We start from the raw sequence: 15,576 nt of genomic DNA, 5'->3' as shown, positions 1-15,576 counted from the left end.
ATAAAACGAATGTTAAAATAGAATTTAAAAAAAGGAAGCAGGTGTAACACCTGAAATGCTCTGATCAAAGGGGTAAGAGAGCAGTGGTAACAATGATCGAGCCCTTAGGCAAAGGGCCACAATGCAACAAAGATGAGCAAAAAGATAATGAAATCCCATTTTAACTGACTGTTGACTAACTAAAAATACTACACACATACCACTCTGGGAGCCACCTGATATCTCACCTTCTCTTATTTTTTTTGTCTTTTCTCAACAGGGGTGTAAAGTAATCAATTATGATGAGAAGTTCTCCTTTTGAGCTTCTGTCATGCATCAGCAGTTTTAACAATTTACCATTCAATTTTCAATGTTTGAAAAGAAAACTTTCATTCTTTCTTATTAGAGGAAATAAGAGTAATATTCATAAAAGAGAAATAATGGAATTTTGAATTTGAAAGTGAAATGTGTAAGGAATGTAAAATCTGAAACTGAAAAAGCTGTAAAATTTTACTGAAGAAACAAAATATTAAGGCATATCCTAATGCTGTGTCTTTAAAAATACTGAAGCAATTTAAATGATTGTCTACCGCAATAAATGAAAAAAAAAAACAAGGAACAGTCAAATACATGTGTATATGTATATATAGTGCATATACACGTACATAGTGCAAAGCATGTGCAAAGCTCCTCACATGTCTTGTGAAAAAAGTGAGGGACCGCATATGTATGAGTCTTTTTGATCCTCCTGTTCTTCATGATCCTCGAGAAGCTTCTCCAGGGCGAGTGTGTCTTCCTGGGCCTGGTCTGCAGACTCTGCTTGTTCAGGGTTGGACTCGGCCAAAGGCAAAGGCAAGGTCACAGGCACCGGGAGCAGCTGGGTCCCAGACAGGGCTGGAGGGCATGGGGAGCACTGCATAACAGGACTGGAGAGGGTGGTTAGTGGCGGCGCCCAAGGAATGTATGTGAGTGACGTGTCTGGCAGATCAACCTGAGGGAGAGCTGAGGGTGTGGGGCCCAAGGTCTGGAGACAATAACAGATAAGGAGATAAATGTATGTAGTTGCCCAGCCTGTGTGTCTGAAGTTCTGGTGAAGTATACAGATGTTTACATGATTAGATCTCAACATGATGTTGTTACTCACCCCGAAGTTTGTGAAGAGAGGTGCATGAGGCAGGGTAAGCATGGATGGCGGACCTACTACAGTGTAGCTGGGGCAGACTGTTTGCACATACATGTCAGAGGTAAAAGTGGTCACAGGTTGGTCATGGTGGAGGCAATCTGGAGAAGACCACTGCCCTGTGGACTGCAGAGGAGCGGACGCTGGTTGGGCTATCCAACCCGTGCAAAGAGCTCCTAGATCCACTGTTGAGTCATTAGGCACATTGTGTGTGGACTCCACAGACATGGGTGCCCCTTCATAAGTTAAAAGCACAATAAGAAACATGCAGTCCCACAATTACAGATGATACAATGCTAAAATCATGACTTACCAACATGTGAATATGATGGGAAACTGTTGTTTGGGACCACCACCTGATAAGAGTGGTAAAACAAAAGTCAGTTTTTCATGTGTCACCAACAGACACAACAAACGTCTTTCAGATCTAACCAGTCTTCATTTTCTCTGAAGTATGATATTCATGCTATTCAGCATTAACCTTTTCTGGAGGGGACTTTAAGATCACAGGGGGGAAACCTGGAGCATGTTGCCCTCAAGGACCTTTGACCTGATCTCACTTTTTGGTGAGTGTTCACTGCGGTGCAGGGTTAGCTGAGGTCAAAACACTTCAATGTAAGAAAAAAAATTATTTCATAGCCCAAGTCTCTTCATAGTTTTTTCCAGTTTTTTTGTGGGCAGGAATGCTTTCTTTAGAAAAACAATCAAAAAAACAAACAAAAGAAAGAAACAAAGAAAGAAAGAAAGAAAGAAAGAGGCAAAACACAATAAGCCCTTTTGCTAGACTGAAAGTATGCAACAAGATAGATAGATAGATAGATAGATAGATAGATAGATAGAGGTACGTAAAAAACACAGACACACACACACACACACAGACACACACACATCTCTCTCTCTCTCTCTCTCTCTCTCTCTCTATATATATATATATATATATATATGTGTGTGTGTATATATATATATATGTATGTGTGTGTGTGTGTGTGTGTATATATATGTGTGTGTATATATATATATGTATATATATATATATATATATATATATATATATATATATATATATGTGTGTGTGTGTGTGTGTGTGTGTGTGTGTATACATACACACACACACTAACTACTAACATTAGATTAAAAAAAAAGAATAAAAATAGAATTTAAGATATAGTTCTAACTGTGCAGTTTAAATGTAGAATGTGCATTGTGTATTGCCATTAATAATCCACAAACACAAGCCACATGTTTGTCAAGAGAAGGTCTTGAACGACAAATATACTGTAAAAATATTTACACGCAATACAGTGTTTGACATAGCCAGCAGCACGACATTGATTCACTGGCTGAACAAACAATTCTTGATTTATTTACCATACACCAAAATACCTTTTCTGTGCTGATGCATCAATAACAACATGGTCTGTAATTTTTCTTGGGAACAACTGAACAATGCATTTCTGAGAAATGACAAAATTTACTTGTATGAACTCCAAATTTGATAACATTACTCTTTATCTACTATTGCCTCTCCTAACCCTACAATGAGTGCCAAAGTGAAGTATCCAGCAATAACAATAGCAACACCATGGGGGGTGTTACTATTGCTATAAACAGTATTTGAATCAGAATTTGCAGATTCCCAACATAAAAAAGAACAACACAATTGGGGATAATTTCCAGAATGAAACTGAGATTATATATTGATCACTCATATGGAGAATATGAAGGAGAGAGATTAGGAAGATTGACAAGGAACAGCATAAAAGTGAATGAGTTCTTAAGCAACATGCTGTTTAAAATGATTTTTCTTGCCTAGGCAGGTGACTGGGTATGCATGAGTCTATGTCTTACTCATGCTAAGTGGTAACACTGGCAGTGGGTGGAAAAGATATTCACCTTTGTCGAGTTTCATGTCCTCAAGGGTTTTTACTAACAATACATTTCACCAATAATTATAGTAATTGAGGTCCATTGTGATAAACAAAATGTTCAAAAATGGGGCTTGTCTTGCCTCATAGTTGTTATCTCACTGAAACAACCCTACAAGCGTATTGCACCCAGACCTCGTCTTAGAATACAACACTAACAGATGAGATAGGGGTTAAGTGCTCACCTCATTGCGAATTCAAGTGAGAGTGTTGTTGATACAATGCTACGCAAGCATGCTCAGACCTGCATTCAATGTTAAACAAACACTTTCCAAAGGTACTAGGTGAAGATAAGCATGGAAAAAGTATGTTATAAGGTTTCAGTTTTGGCATTAGCTGCCATACTTTCAAAGATAACATTAACAGGTTTGGTGGGAAAAATGTCTTTAGCTCACACCCCAACAAAGATCCAGGATTCAGGCAAGTACAATGTCACCATAACAGTAGAGATTTATAGGATATTAGTTGTACTCCTTTAACTTCTGCAGTTGCTTCAGGTCTTTCTTTTTTCAAACTTGTATGGGTGACTGAAGTTCAAAAATATTATATATATATATATATATATATATATATATATATATATATATATATATTAAAAAAAATTGAATATGAAAAAAACACCACTGTTTCATTTTTCAATTCATTCAATTCATATTTCATATTTCAAAAAATAAATCACTAATATTAATAACGCTCTTCCTCCCTCACTAATACAACTCAGTCAGCACAAGGGCCTGGGGAATGTGCTTTTTTGTGCATTTATGTGTTGTCAGATGTAATTAGAAGATAGGCTGTCAAGCCCCTTGGCAGGGCCACATGCTTATTTGCATAGGCCTCATGCCCAGTCCTGTGGCAATGTGAGGGAATGGTTTAACTGTCATGGAAAAACACCTGGATTATATAAGGACAAAATCCCCTTAGAGATTGTTTTCTTCCCAGACCATTTCCTAGTCAAACAGTGCCAACATCCAGCTGGCATCCAGCAAGACTGCGTAGCACAAGTTATGAGTACACTTCTACAAGTGAATATATGAAAATCATAAGAGCTCATTTTATTTTTAGATATTAAACTACGAAGAACATTAAACTCTGAATCACAATAACTTTCCCACAATAAGCATTCATTTTTTTTTTAATTACGTGATTGCATTCAAAGATTCTTTTTTGTGCGGGTCTCACTTTAGCAGTGAATACAATAGCACTGGAGACAAGTACTGGCTTGCAGCAGCACTGAAAAGGACACATGATGGAACAGGGTAAGAGCAGGTGTATGTGTGTGCTTGTTTGTTTGGGTAAGGAAGGAATGGTTTTTCTTTCTTTCTATCTTTCTTTCTTTCTTTCTTTTTTTTTCTTTATTGCAAGCAGCACAGAAGATGCGGGCATTATAAAGCACTTACAGCAGTAGGGGGCGCTGTTTTGATATTGCTGGCATTGTGTCCTCTTTTTCTGCGTAACAGCTCTTTGACAGGATCTTTGACTCGTACACCTTGGTATGGCCTGCCGGCAGACTGCTCTGATGATGCTGCAGAGGAAATATATCATCCAATATCATACACAGTCACATTAGAAATGAAAAGAATTCATTTACCCAAATGTAGTTTTGATCTGCCAAGTTAAAAACAGGTTATAGTGCCAGTTGATCATTTTTTTTAAAGTGAGAATGCATTAACTAAGATACTAAGATTATGGAAAAACAGAGACTCCCCATCACCAACACCCCCACCCCCCTTTCCTTGTGGTAATACATAATGAACAAACCTTTTCTAGGAAATCAGAGCTATGAAAATGGTGCGACAGGACTGTGCACAACTAGATTTGTCTACAGTTGACCAACTGTTCAACATCTGTTTAATTCCTTTGTGGGCTTGACTTGGAGGTAGCTGATGTAACTATGACTGTTTCTTTTAGATTGTAAGTAAGAAATGATGTTCTTGTTTTCTGACAACTATTTTTTGTCTCGTATCTACAACATCTCACTTTCAGCTCTTTCTTCATTCTTTTGGATACTTTCAGCAAAATTTAGGGGCGGGGGGGGGGGGGGGGGGGGGAGGTTGATCGTTCCCTCTCAGCACACTACAGGTGTGGGTTGATGTTGGCCTGGGTTGTGGTACACTTGGTCTGTTGTTTTCACTTCCGCACTCTCATCAGTTTAGATCTTTAAAACTGGTGGCTCATTTTGAATTTGCATTGGCCTCTCTGACTGGTTTATAATTTAGTCATTCAGCTCGGAGAGCTCGCCCAAACTTGGTAGGGTCTAAAGGATAATGGTATCTTTCCAGATTTTAGTAATGGCTTTGACTGCTCAAAATGTTGATTTTCCTTTATCCCTTAATTTATGTCTTTTTGAGTAGAATTCGAGTGATTGGGGGGGACAGCTATTTTTGACAGAAATATGTATGCAAATGTTTGAACTGTGAACGTCTGGGTCTTGTTGACAAGCATCCTGTTATTGTTGCTGCTATCATTGTGCTGCTTTGTAGACCTCATAAGTAAAGTACAAAGGAGTGATCCACACTGAGGTATTAGAGTGAGATCCTAGCTAAATATCTACAATTATCTACACTCACTCACATTCTTCCAACAGTTGAGATACCACCTGTTTGTGATAGATCTTGTAAAACTCTCTGCAAAATTCATGACTTTAACAATCAAAACCTATCAACTAATAACTACAACTCCTATTTGGTTGATTAAATACTTAACCACATAAAATCAACAATTTGATAGGAACTATGTACAAAATTAGTGACTAGAATAAAGGTTATAATGCAAAGGGAATTTTTCTCAAAAAATGCTTCCTGTTACACCAAACTGAAAAAAAAACCCTTGTGAAACCCCTGACTTTGAAATAAGCATCAGGAAACAAAGGAAACAAAGGAAACAAAAGATGACATTTATTGGCTGTGAGATTCTATATTTATATACTATTATTCAAGCTGAAAAACACAGTGCTGAAAGCTCTTAAAGTAACTACCCAACTAGTATATAATTTAAGCTAGTAGGAGGTGGAAAAGTTTTCCAGAGATGGAAAATGACCTGACAAATTCATATTGAAGCTACATTCCTGACTGCAAATTCAAGCAATTCCCTGGCCACTCAAAAATCTCTTGTCCTCTTTCTCAATCTGTGAGTAATGAGGCAGAAAATGGTGATGTTTGCCTTTTATTGTTATACATAAATCAGTGTAACACAGAGTTACAATTAACACCCTCTATAAAGGTATTTGTTATTTCTGGCTCACAGCCAGTGTGTGACTTCATGTAATTTCAAAACTATGCTGTTCTAATTCACTTGGGAGGTGAGGAAAATGCTACAAGTTTTGGTCCCTTAAAATACAAATACAAGCCATTTACTGTAAAATACGCCAGGGAAAGACTGGGAAAGAGTAATGTGACACAAAATTATTTTTAAAATGGCAAGCTGTTTTAAAATGGCAAGAGTAAAGGGAACAGTGAGGGGATGGGAGAATGGGTGAGGTGGTTGTCTTAAGTGGCCTTGGATACAGAAACATAAAAAACTAACTGGAGCACCTGTAAAAGTCAATAAAATGTAAAATGTCCATGTAACTGTTATTTAATGTTACTGGTATATAAAAGAGATTAAAATTCCCATGCCCCAAGGGCTATAACTCCCAATGTCTACCATGAATGACAAAAGACAAAAAAAAAAAAAAAAAAGACTGGACAAGTTACATCATTTTTATTTTCAGTATTTCTCCACATGGCTAAAACTGTCAAAATTTACTCATGCTATAACTCTAGTATTTGACGTGCTATCTACAGTCAACACTTAAAATTTAACTAAGGGAAAAATTGTGAGGCAAATAAAAGCAATTTACCATATTGCCAGAAAACATCCCCCAGTCTAATTCAAGAAATAAAACAATGACTTATCTCTAATAGTGACTGGTTAGAAAGCAGACGTGGAACCCTAGGAAAGTACCATGCCAAGAAAAAGTGTTTGTGGGAACACAGGCAAGGCTAAGCTTTCAGCTCAACCTGTCTGCTGTAAGCCTTTGCTAATATTAAACAAGGTTCAAAAGGCAAATACTGCTCAACTACACTTCCCCAGAGCGAATTTTTTTTCTTCTGTTTCTCCACATTTTAGAGGCAGGCAAAAAAGAGGAGCACTAGAGAGAAAGAAAACATAATACCTTTCATCCTTATCATGTTAGAAACTGAAGTGTCTCATTTGATCATTGGGTAAACAGAAAAAAATATCTCATTCATACTGTTTCCAAAGGACAAAACAAAAAGAGGAACATTTAGCTACTGGATCTCTCCTTTAGCTCTGATTGTTTGGCAGAAATGTAACTCTTCAGAGCGTTCGTACATATGTACACCAACATGCAAAGCGTTAGACATGGCATGGTAGGATCATCATAACAGCTAGGAACTTTGAAGGATAGTCAAGTAAAAGCAGTTCCCTGTCTGCCCTGAAAAAAGAAAAAGAACTTTGTGAGTAAAGTCCAGCAAAAAAAAAAAAAACAAAAAAAAAAACCCTAGTTCCAAGGAAACTTGGCAACAGTGTGCTTTGTTTGCTTACTAAGGCGTGCCTGTCCAGTGATTTACAGCAGACAAAGGCAGCTGTGAATGACTCACCATTACACAAAACCATTGGCAGCACTGATAAAGTTATAGCATGCCGAAAGCATTTTCATTCACTTTAAAAAGATCATTATGAACTGCTCAGTCAAGACCACGCTCTGGCTGGTGATTAATATTAGGCAATCATTGACCATTGCTGGCTTTAATATATATATATATATATATATATATACACACACACCCATACACATGTGTTTATCCCCTCTCTTGACATTTCAGCAGTAAAATCCTGCTCTCTCTCTAAATCATTTTTTTCCTCATGCCTCCTTATGCACCCACCTACTGGTAAAAAAATGGTGAGTTATATCTCATTCTTTGCTTTTCATCATAACGTGCTCATCATAGTTTCTCTATTACTATGGTATTGAGCCTAGTCTAAACTCACACACAGCTGTGCAGATTGGGCCTTTATTATTATTTGCCTTTATAAGCACCAATGCTAACTGGAAGCTTGCATAGCACTGACTGAATTAGTATTTAAAAAAAAAAACACTAGACACACTTCACATGATTTTTGATATGAATTTGATCTTGCTGATTCGCTGAAGTAGTTCATTCTCAAAATTTCTCTGAGAGACATGTTTTTCGGTAAATATTTGGTGGGTGTCTCCTTATGCATAATGCACATAAGAACAATAAATAAATAAATAAAAGATGAAGAATATATCCAAATAATTAAAAATGTGGAAAAAAAGCTTTCTGTCTTAAAGATTAAAAAAAAAAAAAACTCAACTAGGTGGAGATAGAAAGTGACGAAGGAAAACGCACAAGAGTACAATATGGCAAAAACACAACAGGGTTTCAGATTTTGAAAAAAAAAAAAAGAAAAGAAAAAGGGGAAGCTATGCAGCTGTGTTACTTTTTCATGAGAGGGGTAATCATACTGCTTTGCATATCAAGATTAACCAGTCAACCAACTGGTGAAGGTAGTCCTGCAAAAAAAGGATCCTCTGTTGTCAATCAATTTTATTGTACATTACAGCACTCCTGGCTAATGGCGATACTTAGTGGTACTAACATCCACTGCTAATCCCACCTCTCCGTGTCTCCCTGATCCAGAACATCTCACTCACATGTATTGTGTATACACAGAGACATGGAGAAATAACAAATAACTCACTCCCAACCCTTTACAAACAGCCCCATTCTGGTTTGACCCAGTTGCTTAAAATGCTCTGTCTATTCTGTACAGTCACTTAGTGCAGTCACTGAAACGTTGCACCACTTCTCAACAGTTATACCACGTTAAAACTCCCTTTTGTTGTCTGAATAATTACAGATATAGCCAAATGCTACACTGGGGATAACTCTTTTCAGACAAAAGGGTCAAATTATGCATTTTTAGGATACTTAGTCAGTGTTGACCAAAAAAGATTATTTAGTAAGTCAAAGGCTCTATTTAGTCCTTCTTCATAAAAGCTGAACATATTTGGACATATTTTATCTATCTATCTATCTATCTATCTATCTATCTATCTATCTATCTATCTATCTATCTATCTATCTATCTATCTATATGTCTGTCTGTCTATCTGCCTGCCTGCCTGTCTGTCTATTTATTTATTATTTATTTATAAAAGCCAGCTTTTCAATTAAAAGGAGGGAAAAAAATTAAGTGCATGGATTGTAAGATAAAAACAATGTTTTTTGTAAGACTTAAGCTGTCATATTCCGTCTACACTGTGTTTTTTAAAGAGCAAATGCCACTTGTAAATCGTACTTACATTTTCCCATGTGCATGCCTAGATGTTCTGCTGGTTTTACACTACTATATGTTAGTGAGAGATTTCCTAGCTTTTGCAAATATCCTTACTTTGGTTCAATGTTCTAGAGTAGCTGCTTGAGTAGGCTGCTTTATAAATGCCCTCCATGCAGTTTCAAGTGATGTCACTATGCGCACCACCACAAGTTTCACTGTGCACTCTCACGAGTTCACACATAACAACATTTTACCATTAGTATAGGTGACAGCATTTAGACTAACACAGAGAAAGTGCTATAAAATAATCACAGAAACTAAACAACAAATTCTCATACTGTGAAATCACACAGTGTACAGTCTTCAAACATACAGTCATACATTGCTGATACTCATCACTTCAGCCACATACAACTGTATGAACCATTACAATACAAGACAGCAGTGCTTTTCCAGGTTGTCCCCATTATAGCCAGTTACTTTTGTGAAACCTTCCTTGTAAAATAAGACGCTCTTTTATATAGAAATGTATTAAGTATATTCATTGATATTAAGCTGAATAGCAGAACAAGTCAGTAGGGTGGTGATATTTTCCACAGGCAGTATGTCCGTTAGCAGGATCCCAGCTGCAGCTAAATGGTATATCACAGATGTTTCTATATCAGCAATGCTAGCAAAGATAACTTAAAAGGGCAAGATACCCAGGTGGGACAGGTATGAAAGTCTACATACTAAAAAGCAAATTGAGGTCTGCGTGTCTTAATATGGTTATATATTTTTGTGAGAGGCATTGTTTCTCAGATTACCATGAAAACGACAAAAGCGAATGCATATTTGGTCACTCATTCATGCCCATCTGTAAATCAGGAATTTAACAGTGACCACAGCACAGAATCTCTGCAGTGAATAAGAACAAGGAGTACTGCATAGGCACTGGGATTCCTCACTTATCAAATCAACTGCCAAATTAGAACATATATGCCCAGTAAACTGGTTCTGGTGGGAACAGACTGAAAATCAATGGCATGACACACAGTATCCATCATACCTAAAAATGAGGTAAAGTATTTTTTTCAATGAATATCTATGGAGTCTATTTTCTTTCCAATGGCATTTAAAACAAGCCTTGCAAAATCATAGTTCCTTAACATTTCCATATTTGCTTTTTTATGAACTTCTTCAAATGAGCAGGGAGATGCAGGTGTTGAAATCTTGTGCCTAAATTAGATGGTTTTTTGTGAATTTTTTAACCAATCTGAAACTGACAGGCCAGTCAATTTATCAGTCTCAAATAGGAAGCACCTGCATGCATGTTGAGCTTCACTGACTCACCCATTCTCCACAACTCATGTTCACTGTCCTTAAAGTTCTGTCCTCAGTGTAACACACCAGCAACAACAAATATTTTAGTTTTAAAAAAAAGCTATATGTCATCAAAAAAAACCCTGATAATTGACTAAAATGAAATTAGAGAAATGGGAATACTAAGAATATGCTTGTGGTTAGAATTTCAGAGGCATGCAATCATTCTGTAAGATGTTTTTCAGAAAATTACTGAATTAATTTTAAAGAAAAAGAGTGCGATGCACTATCTAGCAAAAGTATGTTTGAGTAAAATCACACACACACACACACACACACACACGATTGATTCTTTCACCGAATTTAGAGATTAGACTCTATCAGTCAGCTGGTTTGACAAGCAATTCTTAAGATTCACAGACAGTATTGCAGAAATTAAATGAAATTGCACTCACTTACTTTGTCACGGTAAATAGAAATGCCCTTTTCTTCAAGTTCTAACATGAAATTTGCCACTCTGTCTCACAACTGTCTCATTTTAATACTATCTGATGCAAACGACAGTATCCCTCAGATGCAAAGAAGCTATTTCTTACCAACCTAAGCCTACTACAGAACATGTTTATGGGTTTATGCATAGTTACAATATGATATGATTTAACACATCTAGCTGATGAATTTGGGATTGTTCTCAGAATGTCTCCAGACCTGAACATTGTGTGAGTTTGGAGCATGTCACTGTTTGACAAGTGTGTTACTCTTTGACCTGTCATCTGAAGGTCAAACAGCTGGAGGACTTTGTTCTGCCTCATGACCTGATCCCGGTGGTCCATTATTTTTCAGCTGTCTGAATAATTGAGTTTGAATTCACAAATCACCTGTCTATTTTTCTCCCAAGTGTTTCAGGTTTCATAAAAAAGAAAAAATGGGACACTGGTGGTCTGTGAACCCATTTAAAATAACTGTAGAAAAGAGGAAGCAACAAAAATGAGTACAAGCTCACAACAAGCAAGTGAAACTCTAACATCCTAATTTACTACTTCAATCAGTTTGACACGTTCCCTCATTATAAACATGCAAGTCAGCAGATTTGATGGCTAGGGGCCCCAACTGTCTTATCCGACATCTTCACCCGGAGGCTTTTTTCTGAGAGATGGAAACCTGCAGACGGAGGAAACGTTCGCGGCCACGTGCACTCACTTGCAGGTGGGCCTCTGGTTCTGGATCACGGTTTTGGGCTACTGCAGCTGATCAGTTTGGGAAAAGTAAATTCCACAATATGGCCCAAGGAAAAGGAAATGGTGGAACTACAAGTGAAGAAAAAAAAAATTAAAAAGAGCAGGTATTAAGTTTTGGTTGGGAAAGTTTAAGAATGGCCATTAAAAAAAAACAAATTCAGCCAATCAAATAAGGACAAGTCCTTCACTACAGTTGAGAAAGAATCATGAAACAATCAGTTCTCTCATTACATTGAGCAAGGTTTATCTCAAAGAAATAGGAAACACACTCTCATAATTCAGTTGTTCTATGTGATTCCTCCCTTGACGTGAACTGATAGATATGCATTGTTTGACCACATGAAGTCATTACCTCTGTCAAGGTGATTACGTTTTCGGTGGGGTTTGTTTGTTTGTTGGTTTGTCTTTTATGTCTGTCTGTTTGCTAGCAGGATTACAGAAAAACTACCAGGCCGATTTTCATGAAACTTGGTGGAGGAGTGTAGCGTGGGCCAAGGAAGAACCCACAACATTTTGGAGTGGAGCCCAGCCACAGGGTGGATCCACGTGTTATTTTCCACTTTTGTTAACATATCAAGATAGGGCAAAAATGAACTGAATTTGTCGCACATGCGCGAACCCGTTGTAATTTAAGTGAATGATGTGCCGTGACTACACATAGGCTACAACAAAACATAACAGCCACCTGAAACATCACTGTAGAAACAAATACAGCAGGTATGCAAGAAATAAGCAACATCTAAATAATCCTTACTGTTTTTTTCCAAGTTGATATGACCAAAGTACGCCTATTTAAAGATTATTGTGGTCTGGCATAACACACGCATAATCGCTATAAGAAATTGTTTCTTGAATACGTTAGCTTTTACAATCATACATTCTGACTTTTTTTGTTCTAATAGTTTTGGAAGTATATCCAGACATATATAGTGGTTGCGGTTGCAGATTTGAATATCATAGAAGAGTGCACTATTGGCCTTGATGGAGGTCTGCGCTCTCAGCGGGCCCTTGTAATTGGAAATGTTTTTGGCCGCATGGGGCCTCATGAACTGTTTTGTGCACTACAGGGCTACATTTGGAGGGTGACTGAGAGTATCTGGTTCTGCTGTATGCTGTGTATACATGCCAGCTCACAGGACAATCCAACAGGCTGCAGCTTGTTGAACAGAACAAAACCAAGGCTCCTTTTTATCATAAGGGTGAGGCTCATGTCTCACTGTACACCATAGCCAAAGCCATTTGACATTTCCTACTATTTGCCGAAGGTGTTGCAGTTTGATACCTTTGTACCAATGGAGTAAAGATGTGCAGATATTGCAAGTTAAATAGCAGTGCTTCAGGGAAGGCAAACTTGCAGAGGGTCTTTAACACAGTTTATCCCTGTTTTTTTGACAACAGCATCCAGTCAAGTGAAAATGAAAGGATTAGAATGATAGACAGTAAAGCTTCTTCAGTAAAAAGAATTCTGTCAAGAAGAGCTTAAATCGCTCAGTACTGGTGAGTAGCAGAAAAATATTATAGAAACCATAAAGCAAGTGTGATGGGCACTATGTAATCCCTGGATGAAATTGTAAGAAAAAATGGTTAAGAAAACCAACTAGCCTAAAGATGTTCAGAAAGTAACAACATAAACAGCCAAACCCTGAATCCCAGCTCAGGTGTTACTTTGTTGGATGACATTACAGAAAGTTTAAAAGAATTCATTTAAAATTCTGAACATAATTGCAACAGACCACTGTTGATTCTGTCAAGCAGAAAACAGGAAGGAAGAAAATGTTTCTCTTCTCCTTTTGAGATCACTGAAAGCCAAAACTGGTAAATTGTCCAAAATGGTAAATGTAACCCGAGTGAAAAAAGGCAATCTAAAACTTCAGAAAATATATTGCTGTCTTATAAAATGTCACTGGCCTGAGTTCTAAAATCAAAATTCACTTATCTTGTACAAAGCCACTGTACACTACTACTGACTACTATCCATAAACTCACAGACAATTTCTATAGCAGCTTTGTTTCCTTAGTCTTTATCTTTATACGTGTGATTTTCAAACATCAACAGAGCATATGTTGGCTGTTTCACCATCATGACAAGACAAAATAATCCTGTCTTTCAAATTATCTCCTTTTGCTTTAAGCAAGAACAGTCAGTTGTCACCTATGGGGCACAGATCCAAAATCTATGCTAATATGCATAACTGTTTCTTCAAAACAAGTAAAATTACTATTCAGCAATTCATATTTGTAATATGTATGTATGTATATGTATGTATGTGTATATATATATATATGTATATACACACACACATACACACACACATATATATATGAATATGAATACGAATACAAAATACTTTATTAATCCTGAGGGAAATTCGTGTCACCACAACACCATCAGCACACACCAAACACAACATAGAATAAAAAAGTAGAATATAATAAGATATATAGGAAATAGGAATAAAATTAAAACAGATCAAATAAAATAAAGGTAAAATAAGATAAAAACAAAAGTTGTTTCTGTACATAGTGCAGTGATTGGTAATGTAGTAATAGCCGTAAAGTGAGAATACTGAGGTAGATAGAAGTTATTGCCATAGTGCGGGAGTTATATACATAGTATATAATGAATATGCCACAATATAGAGCAGTAGTAGTAAGATCATCACTATTGTGTGGTGTGTAATGTGCAATAGAGAGCACTGATGTTACATGTGCAATGGAGTACATTGTCATTGTTACACATTGTGTAAAACGATAATACTAACTGCACAGTGCAAATCTAAACCAGATACTGTGATAAGGAGTGAGATAGATAGACATAGTTATTGTCCATTATGCAATTGTCCATTGTGCAATTGTCCATAGCGCAATCATTACGTTGAAGTAGGAGCAGCATAGGGCATCAGGTGTCAGTCTAACCCTTTGCTGCGACAGAGAGGGGAGGAGTTGTACAATTTGATGGCCATTGGCAGAAACGACCTTCTGTATCTCTCAGTGGAGCTCAGCCTGCCGCTGAAGGTGCTTCTCAGTTTAACAAGCTCGGGGATGGGAGTAGTTGTTCAGGATGCTCACCAGTTTCTTAAGCATCCTCCTCTCTGCCATCACCCCCAGCAAGTCTAGCTCAGTTCCACCTCCTATGACAGATCTGGCTTTCCCGACAAGCTTGTTCAGTCTGTTAGCATCCCCAGCTTTCAGTCCAAACCCCCAGCACACCACCGCATAGAAAATGGCACTGGATACCACTGACTGATAGAACATCTGCAGCATCCTGTTGCAGACATTGAAGGATCGTAGTCTCCTCAGGAAGTAGAGCCAACTCTGACCCTTCTTTTAAAGGGCCTCTGTGTTCTTAGTCCACTCCAGCCTGTCGTCCACGTGCACTCCAAGGTATTTGTAGGAACGGACTACCTCGACATCTTCTCCATGGATGGAGACGGGGGTCAGGGTAGGCTTATTCCTGAACTGAACTGAAGTCGGAGGTGTACAGGGTGAACAGGAAGGGAGAGAGGACGGTCCCCTGGGGGGCCCCTGTGCTGCTTAACACTGTCTCTGACACACAGCTCCCCAGTCTCATGTACTGTGGTCTGTTTGTCAGATAGTCCATTGTCCAGGTCACAAGCGGAGCATCAACCCGCATGCTCCTGAGCTT

The 15,576-nt window shown here is 37.7% G+C and overlaps 1 protein-coding gene across 1 annotated transcript; it reads right to left on the bottom strand.

Moving 5' to 3' along the window:
* Positions 1-670: 670 nt before the first annotated feature.
* pou2af1 (POU class 2 homeobox associating factor 1) lies at positions 671-9,431 on the bottom strand. The gene is made up of 5 exons (XM_030778730.1): positions 9,416-9,431; positions 4,482-4,606; positions 1,473-1,515; positions 1,124-1,395; positions 671-1,003 (listed from the first exon to the last, which is right to left on the bottom strand). The coding sequence occupies exons 1-5, from the start codon at positions 9,429-9,431 to the stop codon at positions 671-673; spliced, it is 789 nt and encodes a 262-aa protein (XP_030634590.1).
* Between the last annotated feature and the right edge of the window lie 6,145 nt (positions 9,432-15,576).

The sequence above is a fragment of the Chanos chanos genome, chromosome 6, assembly GCF_902362185.1.
Source record: "Chanos chanos chromosome 6, fChaCha1.1, whole genome shotgun sequence".
NCBI classification, from domain to species: Eukaryota; Metazoa; Chordata; class Actinopteri; order Gonorynchiformes; family Chanidae; genus Chanos; species Chanos chanos.
Note: the sequence above shows the minus strand (reverse complement) of the source record. Positions and strands in the feature narration are given on the sequence as shown.

Coding starts and splice junctions, on each gene's coding strand:
- pou2af1 (XM_030778730.1), bottom strand. Junction 1,396..1,472: donor CCCATCATATTCACATGTTG/GTAAGTCATGAT, acceptor TAACTTATGAAG/GGGCACCCATGTCTGTGGAG. Junction 1,004..1,123: donor CTCTCTTCACAAACTTCGGG/GTGAGTAACAAC, acceptor TATTGTCTCCAG/ACCTTGGGCCCCACACCCTC.